The sequence below is a fragment of the Azolla caroliniana genome, unplaced genomic scaffold (genome assembly GCF_043228905.1).
Source record: "Azolla caroliniana isolate FFs.n. ecotype wild unplaced genomic scaffold, voAzoCaro1.0.p SCAF_4, whole genome shotgun sequence".
In the NCBI taxonomy this organism is placed as follows: domain Eukaryota; kingdom Viridiplantae; phylum Streptophyta; class Polypodiopsida; order Salviniales; family Salviniaceae; genus Azolla; species Azolla caroliniana.
This window is the reverse complement of record NW_028230439.1, coordinates 1,564,803-1,579,834: the sequence shown is the minus strand read 5'-3', so window position 1 is coordinate 1,579,834 and position 15,032 is coordinate 1,564,803. Positions and strand designations below refer to the sequence as shown.

The window sequence follows — 15,032 nt, the reverse complement described above, 5'->3', positions numbered from 1 at the left end:
TTAGATAGATGTTCACTAACCGCATTGAGGTCAAACCCAGGCTCCCATTGCAAGAAATGCATCAGAATTCCATTAATCCTTGTAGATCCCATTCGAAGTAGGTTCATCACCATCTCCACAACCGGAAACTCGACATGATAGCATCCTTTCCCTAAAAATTGAATATCCACAAATCTAGTTAGATCTTCTTGGAATCGCGCCTACAACAAGTGACACAACTCCCCACAACTGGGACGGCCACCAATTACATGTACCACCACCAACAATTGACGCAAATGATCTATTTCAGCTTGCACCTCCTGATGCACCTCTGTCGGCACAGTTACGTTGACGACCAGATCTGCGACTGGATGAATAACGAAGGGGAGTTCATTGGAATCCCTTCTTGACCTCTGTCGTCTTAGTCATCGTCTGTGTTTTTCCCCTTGTCAAAAGAGAACTTACTCTTTACATAAAATGTATTTTGGATTCCATGATGTTATATTACTTGCCATTGTTTTTTGAAAGTTATTATTGGCAAGCCTCTTATTTATAATTTTGAGATTCTTGCATGTATGTGTCCAAGATTGCAATGGTAAAGATATGCTCAAAAAACTTTATCTTAATTTTGATTATTACATACCTCAATTGATAATGCTTCTATTAGTCTTGTTGTCACAAGATATAGGTGACCTTGTTTTGGGGCATACTATTGCTTTATTATTGACTTATGTAGATGTATCATGGTTCGGTTCTTAGTGAATTTGATTGTCATCCCATTGGTGATAGCCTGTCCAATTGACAACAAGTGCTTTGCCGGTGTAAATATGTAATTACATCTATAATTTTAATGTGATGATCATTTGTCATTAGGAAATAAATGTTACTTATTTCCACAACCAACTTCAAAATCTATCCATTGTCTCCAAACATGGCTCTTAATGGGATAGAAAATTCTTGATACTCCTCCACCAAATCTTTCTAATATTTAAAGTGATGCGTAGCACTTGTATAGAGAAATCACGTGTCATGATCTTGTTTCTTTCCTCCTTCATCGGTATTGATATGGTAACCTTGGATGAACATTTATTCATTTTGATCTTCTCCATTGTTCCAGGAACATGTGTGGCGTTTGTGTGCTTCCGCTAAAACATGTTTATAAATCGATGGAGTTATGCCTCTCGTTGATATCATTGTGCCCAAGATTTGGGTGGATGCATATACCCTTTTGGTGGCGAACTGAGCAAGGGTGGTTGTTGAGCACCCATGAGCTACTAGCTTATTTAACCTTAGTGATCAACACTTGCACTTGCACTTGCACTTACTCTCTCTCTCTCTAGCAATAGACATAGATGTATAGACAAAGGATACACATGAAATAAATATACTAGTTTTTATTATCAAGGAGGTTTAACACCATACAAGAGTGGAGAGATTAGGGTTTGGCTTAACTAGCTCTCAACCCTAGTCACTCTTAGCTCTAATAGAACATTACAGGGATAGATTGAAAGTTCTAATACACTTAAGGAAAGGAGAAAATCCAATATTGTAGAGTCACCAAAGGTGGGTTTTAATAGCATTTTGCAACGTTAGTGGGTCCCTTTTGCACTAGGTTTTTCCTATTTAGCTTTAATATATAGCCTCCTTTTCCTATGGTTTGTTGAGGTTGGTGTCCCTTGTTGGTGCCTTAGACTCCACAACCAATGTCTTGGGTGTTGGATACTTAACAAGACATTAAGATTTATCCTCATTTACTTCTTGGATTTCCACACTATGTCCTCGTGGTTGGGTCACTTGATTTAGGTTAGCAATCACTTTGCATTATGCTTTGCAACCTCTTTCTATTTTTGTTGTGGAGAAAGATGGATAAGATGATAATTACATAGGTTGTGTTGAATCATCTAGCAACACCTAAGTGCTTGGGACATGTTGATTAAACAAGAATGGAAAGTATATAACTCTAACTATGGATAGTGGCAAATCTTAAAACACAATTCTTGAAATTTGCCACTTGTACTAAAAGTCTTCATTTGGATCGTTTTGATTGGAGGTTTGCCTTGGGATTAACTCTAAAACAACGTGGACTAGCAACCGAAAAATGCTTCTTTTGCATTGTTCAAATGGGAGATAGTACTCATCATTTTATACAATGTCCAATTGCTTGTCAGATTTGGATTTACATTTCTCAAAATTTGGCAAGTTATGGAATATACAATGTTGTTTGACGCGAAGACATCGGGTGTTTGCATAATTCACGTAGGTGAACCCAACATTAGAGATGAAGATCGTTTTTCCTATTTCCGAGGACTCGGGGATTCCGTTATAATTGGGATATGCGCAATCATTTTGTATTTGATGGTAGGCAATGGGGTGTCGAAGCATATCTACGGAAGTTGAAGGGAGTGCTAATGTGGCAATCATCTTTATTGGAGCGAACAGAAGCTCTCTATTCATTGGAGGACTAACGTTAGTGTTCATCTTATGACCTATTTCAATTCGACATGTTCCACGGGTGATCAACCATATTGATGGCCATTATAAGTAGGTAGTGTTTTTTTACACACATTTGTTCATATAATTGTGTGTTTTCACAAAGACAGAGAGAGAGAGAGAGAGAGTGTGTGTGTGTGTGTGTGAACCCCCTCTTAGTTAAACTTGAGAGATCTCTCTCTCTCTCTCTCCTCTTTTCTTTCTCCTGTTATTTTTTTTCCTTTCTGTGGAGCTCAAATAATCACACGCTATGAGCTTCCCGCTCTCCTCTATTCCTCCTGCTTCTCTCTCTCTCTCTCTCTCTCTCTCTCTCTCTCTGTCTGTCTGTCTGTCTGTCTGTCTGTCTGTCTGTCTGTGCGTGCGCGCTTTTCTTTAACCTAATCTCGTAAGGATCCTATCTCGCAAGAAGGACAGACACGGTAAAAGAAACGGACGGTAATCTGTGCAGTAGACGCCGAAGAAGAAAGCAGCAGACGATTCAACGACAAGAAGAAGAAGAAGAAGAAGAAGAAGAAGAAGAAGAAGAAGAAGAAGTAGGAGAGGATCGGCATCTAGAAATAAGAAGACGTAGACTAAGAACTAGAATCTGAAATCAGGAAGGAATTAGAGACGGAAGAAGAAGAATCAAGATCAGAAGAAAGGAGGCAATAGAATCAGGGTCAAACGGGAAAAGAATCAGAATCTCAACCAGAAGGATCAGAAGAAGAAGACTGAGGATGTAAGCAGAAGATGGATCCATGGATGGAAAGGCGAAGCTTCAATGCAGGTTATGGTGGCCTCTCCATCATCATTATCATCCGCATCATCACCATCTCCATCTGACATCTCATCGGATACTTCTCTTAGGATGGGCCTCTCACAACGTCTCAAAATCTTTGGATCTTGTTGTTGCTTCTTCTTGTGCTGATCCTTCGATTGACCCGAGGGTTTCTGATCCATTCCTGCAGGTTATTTATTTCCTTTTCCCTTTCTTATATCATAATATTTTCATGCATTGTGTACAGATATTGTTTTTGTGAGGGTTAGGGTTTGACTAAATGCGTGTATTTTCTGTTCCTCCGGACGTTTCTAGAGTTAGGGTTGCATTCTAGGGTTATGCTTTATATTCTAGAGTTTCATCTGTTTTTAGGCTTTGGATTTGCATTCCTAGGTTTAGATTCTAGGGTTAACGATAGGGCGTGGTCAAATTCTTTTCTTTAATGTCAGTAACACCATGTTATAGGTTTATTGTTGACGGACGGGTCAGAATCACTTGCCATGTTTAAAGTTTATTCAGCTTGTTTTCTTCTCAAAATTTTCCAGTTAAGGTTTGCAAATTATACTTCCTTTTCTGTTCTAGTATCTGTTTCTAGGAAAGGGATCCCTTTCTAAGGCCTATGGTTGCTCTATTTGGCTCCTTTTCATTTACTTATTATTTTTTATCGTCAGAATTTATTCAGTTAGCTTTCTCGTCACTTTTTGATGCAGGCTTACTCATTTGTTTTCATTCTGGTTTTCCCTGTCAATTTTCTTTTGCTAAGTATGCTTTCGTTTCCCCATTTCCCATATCACAATCTTCTTTTTATAGGGTTAAGTTTTACTAATCTGTTCTGCTTTTAGTTCTTCCAGTAAATGTGCCTCTGCAAACTATCAGTTTTTAGTTTTACTCATCCGTGTTTCTCTTGGTTTGTTCTTCTAGGGACTAAATGGCACTCATGCATTCCATTTTTTGCAGAAATTGCTTTCTTTTGTAAACATTGGTTATAAAGTTTTGTTTTTTTTCATTCAAATATAATCATTCATTTAGGCTTTCGTTTAAGTAATCTCTTTGTTTGAATAGAATATTGTCAGTTTCATTGTTCATTTCACTTGTAGCATAATGTGCACTCGTAGATGTTTGCATCATCAGTCCTGTTGTTTGTTGAGGAGGAAACATGGCTGGCATAACAATAGTGTTAACTTTTGAGGATATTTCTGCCAATTTGCCATGTTAATTTTCTTTTAAAAAAAAGATGTTAAATGTTGTTTTCTTGAAAATCTAAGTCCTTATTACGTATCCAAATTTGGAATAATTAGGATAAAGTTCTAAGTTCTAGCTATTCATTTATTTTCACTATTCATGTGTTAGTTCTTAGTTTATGTCAAATGCAAAAAGAAGCATTCATCGATATATTTTTGTTTAAACCTACCACATTCATCATTTAAGTTATAGCAAGTGCAGCTTTCTCTCTGTCTCTGTTTCTGCCTCTTCAAACACAATCAGTTTGTTGAAATTCTTCAACATTTTTCTCTCTCGGTCTTTCCATTCCTCCCCCACCTCAAGCTTGGGATGTTGGATTCCCGTCTTATCTCATATTAAAGCTCAACCCTGACTTTATTCCAAATATCTTTTGCAGATGTGACCATTTTCAAGGCACTATTTTTGTTACAGTCTTAAATGTGGGGTTTCTAGCGTTATAATAAGATTTGAATTGAGATTTTTATTTATGCTAATTGCATGCATGTAGATAAGCATACCAACCGTGAGACATGCATATAAGCATACAAACCGTGGGACATGCATATAAGAATAAATACATGGATGCATTCATACGATAATGCATTTATGCATATTTCCATGCTTGCATGTGTGCATATGCGTGCATATACTCATGTTACTAGAGATTCATAAAAAGGTTAAAAACATCATGTAAAACTGTGTCACATGAATTTGTTAGAAGGCCAAAATTATGCTCTAAATTGTTGAAGTCAAATTTAAATTTTTCGAAAAACATTTGTGCCTGTTTTGAATGTATCTCTGCTGGATTGACATATGACTGTATCCATATCATTGCAAAGTAAGACTGCAGCCATATAGCATACAAAAACAATTCTTATGTGTCTTCAAGACATGGTAAATGAGAATGCTTTCAAGGTTGGGAAATATCATGCTATCCCAGTTATTTTAAATGAGCATTGAATGTGTCTCCGCCGGATATGGTGGTATGACTCTATCCTACAGCTGCACAGTTAATCCGCAATCGTATGGCATACGAAAATAACTCTGGTGGGAGCGTCAAAAAAATCGTAAAGGAGCATGTATACCAAGGTTGGAAAAGATCATGCCCTCTCTAGCAGAGAATTTCAGACTAACAAGGCAAGACAAATGGCCAGAGAAAACACAAGTTATGAAATTGTACCAGTGGGAGGTTGAAAGAGAAGGCTGATGAACTTATTGATGTGCACCAATGTATGAGAAGATCAGACAAAGATGTTGATTTCACTGGCAAATTCCTAAACAAGATAGCAACGAAAATCTGAATATTCCTAACTGGTTGCTTAAATTAGAAACCTGATATTTATTGCAGATCCTTGAAGCCGCACCAACTCAAGATGATCCCCCAAAGGGCTAAACCTGCAAAATATAGTTCTTGCAGCCATAAAACCTTAGAATTAGGTTAGTGTAGCTTGCAAAACAAGTGTAGCAGGGTTCTTCCTCCAACAGAAGAGCTGTAATGGCAAGCCAATCTTGGCAAATTCAAATGTGACCATATCTGTAGCCTGTAGGTCTGGAAGGGGTTTGCCTTTATTCTAAAGGCTAACACTGTGGCTAAACTTAAGTCAGATTTTTTATTCAATTAAAGCTTGATTGTAGAACATCAGGCCTTAACTAATTGCAATGCCTAACATTGACCCTATATTGGTAATGATTCATATGATGTTGATTAAATATGTCTATTCTCTAAGGTCCATCATAATGGTTGATAGTTATTATCATGTCTGAGGTTTTATATGATCTATATGCCATGAAGAACTTATCTGATAATAGTTAAAATGAAACAGGTCATGATAAGGAGCGTAACAGAGAGGTTGCCAACTGAGCTACAAGAGCGTTCTACATTTTCTGTTATTGGGGAATGTACTTTCATTTCTGCTGAACAAGATCATAGAAATAACTCTTTATCTTCCAAGGCATTGAGTACAGTAGGTAATCAACAAGTGGAAAACTGCTTACCACAACGAGAAGTGTCAGGTTGCAGTAAAGGAGCACATGGTCACACCTTTCAGAGTGGAAAGTTAAAGAAAAAGAGATCCGATAATGATTCAAATAGTCTCCATAATAGATTGCAAAATGGTTTTGTGGAAACAAGTCGCACTGACATTTGCATGAAAAATGTAGCTGGAGACACATGGATAGAGCTTTTAATTCAACCTCTGCAAGAAGGAAGAAGCCTGTATAATTGGGTTCCTGAAATGCTCAACCTTAGCATCCAAGGTCATTGCTGCAGCCCTGACTTTCATGTATGGTTTGTTGTATGCTTACAATTTTGATGGTTACATTGATTCAATGATTGGATACAGTTTTATGGACACAATAATGTATTTTTTCTCCCTCTCAATATGGCAGGTGATTTTTTATGAGCAGCCAAAGCTTGCAAGCCATCACTACTCTATTCGGCCATGGAATTTCATTTCTCAAACTAGCAAACCTCAAGAAGCTCTTGCGGGTGAGCAAATGAAGGCAGACTGGGTGATAAAGCTTGAGAAACACAAAGAATCTCCTGATATAGCAAGTGTCTCCTCCCTTCTCTTATTTGATGTATTCATTTAATGATGAGTGTTATCCTTTTCTGGATCTGACGATCGAAAGTTTTGTGGATTTTATATTGTAGGATCTGGTGATTCTACAGCTTAACTGTGCTACTGCTGCAGAACAGTCCATAAAGCATTCTTTTGCTTCTCTAGATACCGCTTTTAAGCGGCCTCCACTTAGGTCCATGTAAGATATCTTCTGTTTTTAATGATATATATCACCTTGTATTTTATTTTTATTTTTGGTGTACCTGTTATGTAGCCCTTAGATCACATTTTGTCTTTCCTGCAGTTTAACATCATTATTTCGACATCTTATAGCAGCAACAATCGCTCTTCTAGCTATTTTCTATTATATTTTAATCCAAGCAGGGTTTAACTTATTTAACACATGGCCATTTATACATGTAAATACTATTCTTGCCAAGCTTTTTAAGCTCACACACCGGAATATTCGCATAAGGTGCCATGAACTTACAGGCTGGCCTTTTATACTTTTGTGGAGAGGCTGTGGGTAAGACAATTTGTTGTTCATTCTCAAGGGAGCAAAAAACCAGTCTTCATAAGGTTTGAGTGTTTTTATTCCGTGTCCTAAGGTTCCTCTTAATATCTTGCTCAGGCGGGATCAACAAAATATTGAAGCTGCCCATATAGTTGCATTGGTCCGACATTCTACTTGGTCAGCGATTTTGTTTGATCTGTTTTTTGGGATTTTAGCGGGTGCCTTCTTTCTATGTTATCAGTCTGACATCAATCACTACATTCGGAGTATAGCCAGGAGCCTGACAGATGATATTCTACGAACTGGTTGCATATGGCTCATGGGTGTTCCAGCTGGATTTAAGCTAAATACACAACTAGCAGAAACACTTGGGCTAGTATCATTAAATATGATACAAGTTTGGTCTACATTGCTGTACTTTTTAAAGCCTGTGTTTGGACCCTGCCTCTTTCTGTTTGCGATCTCAGGAATGCTCCTAGGCATAACTGTACCCGCTGCAATGATTGCAGATATGCTTTTCTTGGCCACTTTCCACATCTCAACGCTACATCAATTGGTAGCATTTCTGTATTCCAACCAGCTTCAGGCATTGGCTGCTCTGTGGCGGCTTTTCAGGTTAACTGTTTACACATTTTTTTTGCAAACCTCAAGTTCCAAAAAACTCTAAAAATTTCAATTCCGATCATGAATATCTAAACCTAAACACCCTAGTCCCTATTCCCTCAACTCTAAACTCTAAAAGTACCTCAACCCCTTAACCCTAAAATGCTAATCTGGCTTTTGTATGATAATGAGTGAAGTCTTTTTTTTTCAGGGGAAGAAAACGCAACACTCTGAGAGGACGTATTGATACATATGATTATAGTGTGGAGCAGCATGTTGTAGGCTCACTAATGTTTACACCGTTGCTACTACTGCTTCCGACAACATCAGTTTTCTACATCTTCTTTACAATGCTATACACGTCCCTCTCAATTGTTAGATTGGCACTCCAGTTTTTCATAGCAATCTTGCACTGTTTTCCATATGCACAAGTTGCTACATGGCTTGTGCAACCTAGGAGGTTCCCCTCTGGCATATGGTTTGAGGTTTTGCCCGTTCAAGAACAAGTTTGTAAGGTTCAACAACATAGCTTGCAGAAACAAGATTCATTACCTACATCTGGTGGGAAGCTAGTAAGCTTGCTTGGGATCAAAACTGCTAGTATTGGTACGTAATTCTTTGTGTTTTGGCTTTAGTAATGTACATTATATCTGTTAGAATTGGCCAGACGTAGTAATTGCTTACTATGGCCAAGATCTTCCTAAACGAGGGCAGACTTTAATGCTTCAAAAAATCCAAGTTTAGTGTAAATTGCACTTGTAATATTTGAATAACATGCTAAGTTTCCATATCAAAGTTACTTGTACCTCCAAATTTTAAGAATAAAAGAACTTCAGATATTTAGGTATCTGCTAAAAAATAAGTTGTCAACAACTTTGGACGAAGGATGATTAGCTTTTGGTATTTCTTCATTTAATTTCAACAATTTTAGATGAAAGTTTGATGAGTCAATTGTCTCGTCAATGAGTGTATGAATGATGTTTTATTACTCATGATATGTGGCTTCCAGGGGAGCTGCTGTCTCCATATATGAAACAGCTAGGTGGTGGACTCACTTGGTCTTCATGTGCTTTATGTATTTACAAGATCTTCAGTGGTGAGAGGTATAATCCAGATTTGTTTCTTGGAAAAGAAAAATCTATACACTAATATTTTTTGGGATATTTACCAGAATACCCTCATTTTCAAAACCTCTATTGAACAGTACAGTACTCCTACAATGGGGTATTTTTATAAAATTGGAAAATTTTAAAGTGTGGTAAATATCCAAAGATTTAGGGTTAATTTGATGTTTTGCTCTTTTTTTATTCTGAATGTAAAAATTGTTGGATGATTCAGTCCGGACTATATTTTCTCAATTGATTATCTTCTAGAATGCTAACCATAAGGTTAAAACTTCTTGAATTAGGTGGCCATCGTCAATTGAGCTTGGAACACCTGTTTTACCACCATGGACTAATATCAGCGTGAAAAAATACTGGTGGCTGTGTTATGACGCAGTTTTAGTCTCTATATAGCATACTAGACTTAGGCAACAGCTTATTTGGAATGATTGTTGGAGTCAACAGCTGTGGTTCAATGTTTTTTATCAATAATTGCACTTCATCTATCAAAATTCATGGCCACAGATGATATTTCGGTGACTAACAGCGATGCACCATTAAATTTGAAATTGAGAAATTGAGGCTTACTTATGCACAGATTTTTACATGATTACAGCCTAAGACCTGATGGATGATATGAAGAATCTCATCATCACATTTTTTCTCTCCAATGGAATGATGTCATCGCAGCTTGAGCGTTTTGTCAGATGTTTGGGGGAGAGAGTAAGAGGGCTCACAGATAAAATCTGTGAGCTTGTGTAATAGTGTACCATGTGTAACGGCAGCAGCTCTGCTTTTGTCAGCAGGATCTGAAAGTTTTTAAAGGTTTATTTATTTTTGTCCATTTACTAATTCTTGTTTAATGTTTGAAGTACTTGTCTTTACTGGGAAACTGTTTATTTATGACTTTTATGTCTACATATATGTATGTGCACATGCATATTTTTGTATATACTCATACATACTTGTAAGTTGTAACAGCGTATAGTATAGTATATGCATATCTTGCATACATAATGCACACATACACAAGTCTATGCATGTGTAAGGTGTGGAATGCATTTATGTGCTTATACATCTATGTCTATCTAGTCTTACTCTGATCAGATGGAGTGCAAGAACCATCCTGTAACTGGGTTGTGAATTTGACAGATGTGTCTTTATTGCCTTGGCTTCATCACCAGCAAAAGCTTGAATGCGTGTAGGTATCTTCCAAGGGGCACCATCTTTGTGAACAGAGTCTGAAGGAGGTGTCCCCCTTTATGATGAAAAATATAAAAGGAGCAAGAGATGTTGTCCATGGCCAACTCCTAGAAGTCACTAAACTTGTGGCAACTAGTGTATATGTGTTCAAACACTTGTCTTTTGAGCAATGCCAAGTTTTCATCAAATTTTGCATTAGCAAGGATTAAGAAGAAATGCTTAAATTTAAATTTATGTCTTATTCTCTTTCTCATACCTTTTTTTTCCAAAAAACATATACTCCATTAGTTAAAATATACATAAACTCGATCCCTTTCTCAGGTAGGCCTTGCTTAGACTATCCTATCTTACATAAGAAATCTCACTTATTTATCTTACGCTTTCACATGTGTCTCTAGCCATCCCTTCATACACATTACCTACATTCACTATCCCACATGACATCTCTTTCATGCTCTTGGTTGAACTAATGGGAAGGGGAACAACCATCTGGGTACTACATGCTTCCATTGTATATCCATTACATTTGTTGTGGCCGTCGGTGTAGTACACCACCTCTTTCTAAAATTCAGCCTTATTAATTTTGTAGCATCAATAACACCATCAATCCACTCATATTGAGCTCCTAGTGTAGTTATTAATGTGTGCTCGATTGGCTGTTTTCAATGTTTTGGTAGACATTCACTTTAGCTTTAATATCAGTAGACTGTTGCTTATTTTTGTTGTGTAAACGTCCCACTTCTTAGTTGAGGGTTGGTTCTTCGAACTATCATTAATGTTCATGAAGACAAGCTATCTTTTCACATTTCTGTCTTGCCTTACCTTGTGAACTCAACCTAATCTAGTAGTTGTGCAAACATATTATGTTTGTGATGATTCGTCAAATAGCTTGATGAGATTGTGATAGGGAAAGATACCACTTGCAAACTTAAGCAATGGTATCTTCCAAGGGAAAGTTCTAGATTTTTGTTTCACAATTATATTCATTGTAAGTGATTTTCCATCAATTTCATGGATAATGTGCCAATAGATTTGTGTGTTGAGCTTTCACATGTATTTTGGTGGTGAATCTATTGTTGCTCAACAAGGTTGAGTTGGCCAACAATTTGATGTTCCTTTCAATGCAACTATGATGCTCTCATGTGGTTCACATAATAAAGAGGGAAACTTTGTAGCATGAATCATTATGAAACTCAAATGAGATGAAAATTAAAAGAGATCTAGGTTTTGTGAAAATAATTGACTAAAAAATGGGTAACTTATTCTTTTCAAATATAGTAGCTTACAAAATGCTTGTGATCGTTTTTAATTACAAGCAAATATCAGGCAATAATAGCTATGGAAGCTCTTCTAGTATACTCATTGCTTGTGCTGATTTAGAGATATAACATGGGAAACTTCATGTATGTTATGTATATTAGTTCATGTATGTATTGGAAAAATGAAATATTTCTAATAAATTTGGTATTTATAGACGTTATTAGAAAGAACATTAGGTGATATTGCTTGCATGCTAATGTGTTGGAGGGAATTATTACAAATCTTGTTCCTATGCCTAAAAAAAATCCAATAAATTGATAATAAATGAATCATTTAATCAATGGGGTGAGTCTCACATGAATAAAAATTTGAGATTTGAGTATGACGGAAGACATAGGAGTTCTATTTTGAATGCAAACATAACTTTTAAATGTTCGAATATAGAAATTAGTAAGAAATATTGATATTAAGTGAATCCTCTCTTCCCTCTTTGATGTTTCTTTGTTATATGCTTCACATACTCTTTGAGCTTTAATTTTGGGATACTTGTGTTGGGTCTGGGTCATGATAACGGATGATACCTCAAAGAACATGTCCAAGTTGGAGTGATGTGTGTTAAACGCAAATTGGAGTAGTGGTTGAAGCTTGAATATCTTTGGGTACATTCATTTGTTAAGAAGCCCTTAATGTGCATGCACAACTGGACAAACTAGAGATTCCCTCCAACTTTAAAACACAAAATGTCATTTTCCAAGTTTGAAAGCTTGGAAAAGAATATTGGTAGAAAATAACGTTTCCAATTGTTTGTCCTTACACACTAGATATTGTATAGACATCATACCATGTAGCCGATGCTTTACACTAGAGATTTCAAACACTAATGTGTATCATTCATAAAATAAAATTTGGTTTTACCAAAATAAGGTATTTAAAAACGTACATGATATGACAAGTTAATTAATAATGCATAAAAGGCCTGAAGGCTAATATGCTACATATAATAACATGAGAATGGGTTTAATAAGTAACATATTCATGCAAACACTTGTTACGTCAGGTCCTAGCTTCGATGTGGTCAAGCATGCCACCCAAATCGTAGGGCTAATAAGTCTATTGGTAGGCCCAATTTTATTTTATGGCCACATACTTTCTTTTGTTTCTCGAAAAGTAAAGATGTTGTGAATATTTCAACTTATATGGAGAGCTATTGATATTTATTGAAAACCTTTGTGTGTTGAGATTGTTTTTGTGGAAAGGTTTGTCTTTTGCTTTTCCCTTTTAGTCATTCAACCTTTACAAGTATGACACACATCAAGCCTAGGTCGAAACTTTAAGGTGCATGCTTTAGAATCCGATTGAATTATATCTTTTCGATATAGAGTTCTCTTGAGTTTTCGGAACCAAAATTATTTTCCTTTGAGACAAAGTGACAAATACAAAGCGTCTCTAAAGCTACATTATTCGAAATTTTGTACAATAAATATTTTCCACCAAACAAACAGCATCTTAAATTATTGCTATGCATGTAGGCTTTTACGTCACAACCTATAGGCATGAAACTCTTCGAGTTACTTTAGATTTTAACAAATTTATTCTTGAGCTATATGACACTCTCGAGTTTCGACTCTCAAGTGTAAGTTACATTTTTTGGTCCTCTATATCCAAATGCTAAATGTCCAATGAAGCCTAAATTTCTGGATGCATTAACCAACCCATATAATCATTCATAATATCATAAAATTAAGGTTGCTACCATGCACGACTAAATATTATGAATTGGTAAAATCTCAATATGCTTGTTTGATAAGAATAACCCACCTTATTCATTGTGTTCTCAATGGTTCACATAGGATCTAACCAACCTTACATTTAAAACCTTTCGAGTAAAAGCAAAGGATATGCTTATGTTGGGCATCAAGTAGGGTGCTTGTGGGTGTTTGATTAAAGAAAGTTGTTTCTAATGAATGCTTAAGCTTGAAAATACACACACACACACACACACAAAGGTAACTTGCACTAAAGTGTTCAAGAATTTATAAATGCTTAATTTGTTCCCTTGTATATAAAAACTTAAGATTCTCATTCATTCACCTTGTGGTTAACGTAATAACCAGCATAGTTTGCAAAGAATATGGGAACTTGCGAACCTATCAAGAACATCAATAAAGCAATGGATACACAATTGTGCGACCTACCAAGATAAACAAATGTTCTTATCATCCTGTTTGTCACATTCCGCTACCATGCGAGGTTGCAATGCAAGTTTTGAGTAGACTTTATGAAAATAATAATGTAAATATCGTAGTTATCTTAAACCCAACTCAATACAGCTCTAGTATTAGTTGCCTAGTGAACCGCACCTCAAACATTCCAATCTATGATGTGTTAGAACATTAATGGTGTTACCATAACAAATGGAAAAACATTCCACATGTTGATGTGGTGGTGCATGCCAAGCTAAAGTTTATGGAAGGAGGCAGGTCAAAACTATTGCAGGAAGTCTATTTTGGGCAACAAGCTCTTAAATCAAAATATATCTCCAAAATTGGCTCATAAATATCTATGTAAACTTCTAAAATAGCTTCCACTTGCTCATTTCTTGAATATGAATTTATAGTATTAGGATTAGGGAAGGATATCTCATTCCAATCTTTCATTTGAAATTGAGTGGATTTACTATGTTGATTGATATCTCTTGTCATACACTAAGCGATACCCTATTGGCAAGTGAAGTTTGCAATATGGTAGTGTTCACGAATGTATACTACAAGGGAAACACTTTTGTACCCTTCTGATACATGTAGTGACTTGATGAAATTAATTTGAGCTCTTGCTTAATTCACAAGTCACGAGTTCAATTGTTGCCACACCCTCTTTTGTTGCAGAAACAATCACATAGTTTATGCATGTCAACCATGTCTTTACCTAGAGACCCCATGCCCCCCCCCCCCCCCCCCCCCTCCTCTTGATCAGGTCCTCGTTGACATACTCCTTTGCAAATCTCATCCTAGAGCAAGTCATGTTTTGACCAGGCATTTGTAAAAAATTACAAGTCCCATGTGTCCTTGGAGTTATTGCAAATGTAACTTGGGCTCCTTAAGAGAAATACTTTTTTTTTTCTTCAAAAAGGTATTGTATGCCGGTCTTACGCATGTCGCAGAACGTGTATCGACAGTTTCAACTCTAAAAGATTGATATATGCAACGAGGTATGGGGGGGGGGGGGGGGGGTTGGGGGGGCCGACGAAGAGAATAAGAACAACACACAACAGAGAGAGAGTGTGTGTGCTTTGAATTGTCAATATTTCGACATCGTCGATATCAAGAGCCCTAGACAAAGTG

At 36.6% G+C, this 15,032-nt stretch overlaps 1 protein-coding gene across 1 annotated transcript; it reads left to right on the top strand.

Annotated features, from left to right (window-relative positions):
• Positions 1-2,687: 2,687 nt before the first annotated feature.
• On the top strand, positions 2,688-10,078 carry LOC147864714 (N-acetylglucosaminyl transferase component family protein / Gpi1 family protein). Its single transcript, XM_087318844.1, has 9 exons — positions 2,688-3,416; positions 6,271-6,729; positions 6,836-6,997; positions 7,101-7,207; positions 7,313-7,534; positions 7,640-8,137; positions 8,337-8,731; positions 9,135-9,228; positions 9,534-10,078. The coding sequence occupies exons 1-9, from the start codon at positions 3,207-3,209 to the stop codon at positions 9,640-9,642; spliced, it is 2,256 nt and encodes a 751-aa protein (XP_087174970.1). The 5' UTR covers positions 2,688-3,206; the 3' UTR covers positions 9,643-10,078.
• Positions 10,079-15,032: the final 4,954 nt, after the last annotated feature.